Here is a 5,000-nt window from a genome sequence, read left to right as displayed (position 1 = left end):
CACCACCATCAACAATCACCACCATCAACAATCAACACCATCAACCATCACCACCATCAACCATCACCACCATCAACCATCACCACCATCAACAATCACCACCATCAACAATCACCACCATCAACAATCACCACCATCAACCATCACCACCATCAACAATCACCACCGCAATTACCGACTGATCACGTGATCATCGTGACCATCGCCTCGTGCTCTCGAGTGCAGACAGTCTCTCCGTCACCATTTGCATTTCCGGGTGGATCACAAATCCAGACGACAAGTACAAGTACGTTCCCATTCACATGCCTGTGTATATGCTTGGTTGTGCGTCTGTGTGCGCCTGTGCGTGCCTTCTGTGAATGCTTGGTTGTGCATGTGCTCCGAGCATGCTGGCTCATTGAATGCTGTTCGTGCCATCACTACATCAACAGGGACTATGTCGAACCCTGGCTTGGCCTCAACATCGAAACAGAGCAGTACTGCCTGGTGAGTGGACGACAACACGTGTCCCTACATGCACACAGACGCCCATGCACACGCTCTGCGCCTCACTCACACACATGCTCACTACCGCTGCAACTTCGCCTTCACTTGACCTGCATGCATGTGCACATGTGCGTATGCGTGACAGCTGTTTGATTACAAGCAGATGCTCGCCCTCGGCGTTGCCCTCGAGAAACTGCTTAAGGCCGAGGCGGTGCGTGCAACACATCTCATTCGACGACTCATTCGACATGCCTCGCGCTGCACCACATCCCACGGCATGCATGCACCTGCGTGTGTGTGTGTGTGTGTTTCGCACTTTCCGAACCCTTTGCTGCATGCAACCTTGGCTTACCAAATCTCTGTTCATTTCACTCACCACCAACCATCACCTCAACACCAACCATCACCTCAATCACCACGGTGCTGCTGCGTGCGCCCACAGGTCGGGTACGTCGTGTCTGAAGTCCTCAAGCGGACGGTGCTCGCCTCGCTCATGGCCGCCGTCGCCCTCCCAGCTGCAATCCTCAAGGTCGGGCTCTTTGTGTGTGTGTGTGTGTGTGTGTGTGTGTGTGTGTGTGTGTCTGTCTGTGTGTGTCTGTGTGTGTCTGTGTGTGTCTGTGTGTGTATGTGTGTCTGTGTGTGTCTGTGTGTGTATGTGTGTCTGTGTGTGTCTGTGTGTGTGAGGGGGGGGGGGGATTGTGTGTATGTATGTGTGATTGCATGTCAATCAATGTCTGCTGCTTATCCTTCGCGGTTTCTTTCCCCTTCATCTGCATGTTCCACACCTTCAGTCCTCACACGCACATACACTCCCATGCACAATCCCATGCACATTCACACTCTCACGCATTCACACACGCACCAGATTGGATCGCTGGTTGACAATCCGTGGTCGGTCGCCGCAAACAGGGCAGAGCGCGCCGGCATTGAGCTGGCAAGCGCCCTCCTCTCACGCGCACAGGTGCTCCCAGACGCATCGCTGCTTGTTTGTTGCTGCTGCTGCTGCTGCTGCCACAACAGCAGCCTGAGTCGTGCTCCTCTTCATTGCATCCACCCGTGGCTCCTGTTGGTGCACTTGATCACACTCACACACGACATGCTCATTCACTCCCGCACACACGCACACACACACGCGCGCACAACGCACAACGCACACGCCGCCTCTGTTCCATTTCAAGGGCAATCGGCCCGTGACGCTGGTTGGGTTCTCGCTGGGCGCCCTCACCGTCTTCCACTGCCTCAAGGAGATGAGCAGACGCAAACACGCTGCAGGTACGAACCTTTCACAACAAAACGAACCTCTTTCTCTCCTGTGCTCCGTGCATGCTTGTCATGCCAACGTCCTTTGCATGTGCGTCCATCAACACCACAACTACCACCTTTAACACACACACACACATACACATACACACACATACACACACACTGCCACTATCACTATCACACACATCACCAGGCGTGGTTGAGAACGTGTTTCTCTTTGGCGCCCCCGTCACCGGCGATCCAAATGTCAGTTAGCAATGTTGAGTCGTGTTGTATGTGGTGACGTGACATGCGCGCTGATGAGAAGCACATATGTCATTCGCTTCACGATGCCAATGCCATACATTTAACACACACACACACACACACACACACACACACACACACACACACACACACACACAATCCACACGCCATTCTCAACACTGCAACCCCTTCCCCCCCCCCCCCCCCAAACTAACGTGAACGACAGGTGTGGGCGTCGTTTGAGCACGTGGTTGCATCACGTATCGTCGTCGGATACAGCAACAAGGACTGGCTCCTCGCCTTTCTCTGCCGCGGTGCCGCCTTCAGCGTACGTCCACTGCATCGTGTGCTGCCTCGTTGCCTGCTTTGTGTGTGTGTGTCTGTGTGTGTCTGTGTGGGTTCGACCTGCCTGCTCCTGCTGCTTCCTTCACCTCGCAACCCCCCCCCCCCCACTTCCAACGCCCTTCCCTTCTCGGCTGCTGCAGATGTCTGTTGCTGGCGTCCACGGCGTTGCCTCGCCGCTGGTTGAGAACTTGGACCTGAGCGACATTATCCAGGGTCGCACCAACTACGCCGGGAACATGGACAAGATCCTCTCGCGTGCAGGTGCGGCAGTGAACAGCAATCGCTACATGTGGCCGCTGTGAGGAGGGGGGAGGGGTGTGGGGTGTGGGGACTGAATGGGGTGTATTCTCGTCGGGAAAAGTTGACGTGATGGAGAAAGGAGAAGGGTAATCGGGTGCGATGTCAACGAGTTGTGTGTGTGTGTGTGTGTGTTTACGACTGTGGCTGATTTTGTCTCTTTCTCGTGGTTTTGGACTTGTGCGCCACCGCCAACCAGGTCTTCGCCAGTGCCAGTACGGCAGCCCCCACCGCGGCACCATCGGCTCGCGCGTGTATGTCCCAAAGTTTGGATACGGCATTCACAGGTAGGATGCACACGCACACGCACACGCACACACGCACACACGCGCACACGCGCACACATATATACGCACACACATATACACGCACGCACACATGTACACGATTCATAAACATCCGCGAATCATATCCACACGCGCAAACAAACCACACGCCCTCACACCCATCCCAACCCCAACCCCAACCCCCTCCCTCTCATCTCTTCATCAGGTACTATGGAATGCTGAAACTGCCTGAGGACAAAACACGCCAGCCGCCAGCGCAGCAGCAGCAACAGAAGCAACAACAGCAGCAGAAGCAACAGCAGCAACGGCAGCAACAGAAGCAGCAAGCTGCACAATCGAAGATGCCACCAAAGCAGCAAAAGCAGCAGCAGCAGCAGCAGCAGCAGAAGTCATCATTCCTTGGCGGGCTGTTTCGCTCGTCGTCGGTGTCCTCGTCCCGCTCGCGAACAGCGACGGCCTCATCGCCATCACCAGCATCATCATCATCGACGTCGACAGCAGGAGGCAAGACGGGCAGCAGCAACAAGGGGTCGCCCGCTGCCAACAAGGGTGAGCTCGATCTCGAAGCGTTTGATGACGCGTTGGCGGAACTGTCGGAGGAAGCGCAGGCAACGAAGAACAAGCACAAGCAGCAAGCGCACAAGCATCAGCCGTTTGAGAGCGGCAATGGTGGTGATGATGGTGGCGTGGAGGTGATGGCTGAGACGACAACAGCGCCTGTTGAGGACGAGATGTCCATTTCCACCGCCATTGAACGCGAGCAGCAGCACGAACAGCAGCAGCAGCGAAAAGGAGAGACACAGGTACCCGGTACGAGTGGCGCTGATGCGACACACGATGATGGTGTTGTGGATGTGGTGACAAAGGGTGCGAGTGACGACACCGCCGACGCCGCCACCAGCAGGCCAGCGCCTGGTCTTGGCGTGAAGGAGGTGGCACAGGAGGGCGCCGTGTACGGAGCAGCCAAGGTTGTGGGCGGCCTTGCACAGCGCGCGATGATGCTTGCAAGCAAAGGCGACACGGGCAACGTGCCGCTGGTGTGGATTGGCGTTGCATTTGACGACCCCGTTGCCGCAAACGACGGAACCGTCAAGGGCGTCACCTACTTCAAGTCAGTCGCTGATGCTGTGAACCGGGTGATGGGTATGGTGTGCTGGTTTGTTGTGTGTGATGTGTGTGTGGGGGGGGATGGGTGGGTGCTGTGGTGCTGATTTGTTTCCTTTGATGTTGTGAATCACGTGCCGAGCTGACACCCATACCTACACCAACGGTCACACCTTTGCACTTGCCTTGCGCAATGACTACACCCCTCCCCCCCCCCCTTCTCTCCCTCCTTTCCAACTTGTTCACCACTTGGCAGGACGTGCAAGCGTCACGGCGGGTTCTTCTCCGCGCGATCTGGCGCCGTCCGTCTCGCAGACGACGAGCGGGGGATGGGGAAGTGAGTCCAGCGCTGCTGCTGTTGTGTGTTGATAAATTGTGTGCTGCTTGTTCACTTGTCAGTTGCTTCTTGCCACCTCCCTTGCTGCTGTGTGCCCTTGATCCAAGTTGAACGCACACACACACTCACTCACACACACACACACACACACTCACTCACTCACTCACTCACTCACTCACTCACTCACTCACTCACTCACTCACATTCACTCACACACACGCCACACACTCCCAATGATCACCACCAGATGCTATTCGTGCCTGTGCATGCGCAACCGGTTCCGCAAGTGCTACTCGCCGACGTGTCTCGCTGCCTACGATCGCGGCGTCGCTGCGCGCACATATGTCCCGCCGCCCGTCGATGAGGAGGAGGAGGAGGCCGCAAAACAGCAGGGCGGTAACGTCGTCTCTCGCACATACCGCAACGTCGGGCGCACCCTCTCACGTACGTTTGCACCCTCTGTGTGTATGTGAGTGAGTGTGTGTGTGTGTGTGTGTGTGTGTGTGTGTGTGTGTGTGTGTTGCATGCTCGTCTTTCCTGTAATGGCGTCCCCCCCCCCACCTCTTTGCTCCCAACTCACGACTCAACGATTTTTATTCAGGCTGGACGCACACTGCGCTGTGGGGCAAGGACGA

At 56.3% G+C, this 5,000-nt stretch overlaps 1 protein-coding gene across 1 annotated transcript in view; it reads left to right on the top strand.

The window, feature by feature from the left end:
• The window catches only part of PTSG_06529 (uncharacterized protein), an 8,536-nt gene that overhangs the window by 3,377 nt on the left and 159 nt on the right, over window positions 1-5,000 (top strand). The window contains exons 11-24 of the mRNA XM_004991856.1: window positions 226-286; window positions 432-486; window positions 632-697; window positions 929-1,015; window positions 1,352-1,447; window positions 1,665-1,758; window positions 1,943-1,995; window positions 2,222-2,323; window positions 2,481-2,601; window positions 2,837-2,924; window positions 3,130-4,035; window positions 4,285-4,365; window positions 4,613-4,809; window positions 4,967-5,000. The exon at window positions 4,967-5,000 is cut by the window's right edge and continues 159 nt beyond it. Coding sequence (XP_004991913.1) covers window positions 226-286; window positions 432-486; window positions 632-697; window positions 929-1,015; window positions 1,352-1,447; window positions 1,665-1,758; window positions 1,943-1,995; window positions 2,222-2,323; window positions 2,481-2,601; window positions 2,837-2,924; window positions 3,130-4,035; window positions 4,285-4,365; window positions 4,613-4,809; window positions 4,967-5,000 — 2,041 coding nt within the window. The remainder of the gene's footprint in view (window positions 1-225; window positions 287-431; window positions 487-631; window positions 698-928; window positions 1,016-1,351; window positions 1,448-1,664; window positions 1,759-1,942; window positions 1,996-2,221; window positions 2,324-2,480; window positions 2,602-2,836; window positions 2,925-3,129; window positions 4,036-4,284; window positions 4,366-4,612; window positions 4,810-4,966) is intronic.

This window comes from Salpingoeca rosetta (genome assembly GCF_000188695.1).
Source record: "Salpingoeca rosetta unplaced genomic scaffold supercont1.18, whole genome shotgun sequence".
Classification (NCBI taxonomy): domain Eukaryota; class Choanoflagellata; order Craspedida; family Salpingoecidae; genus Salpingoeca; species Salpingoeca rosetta.
The sequence above is the reverse complement of the archived record's forward strand: the minus strand, read 5'-3'. Positions and strand labels throughout refer to the sequence as shown.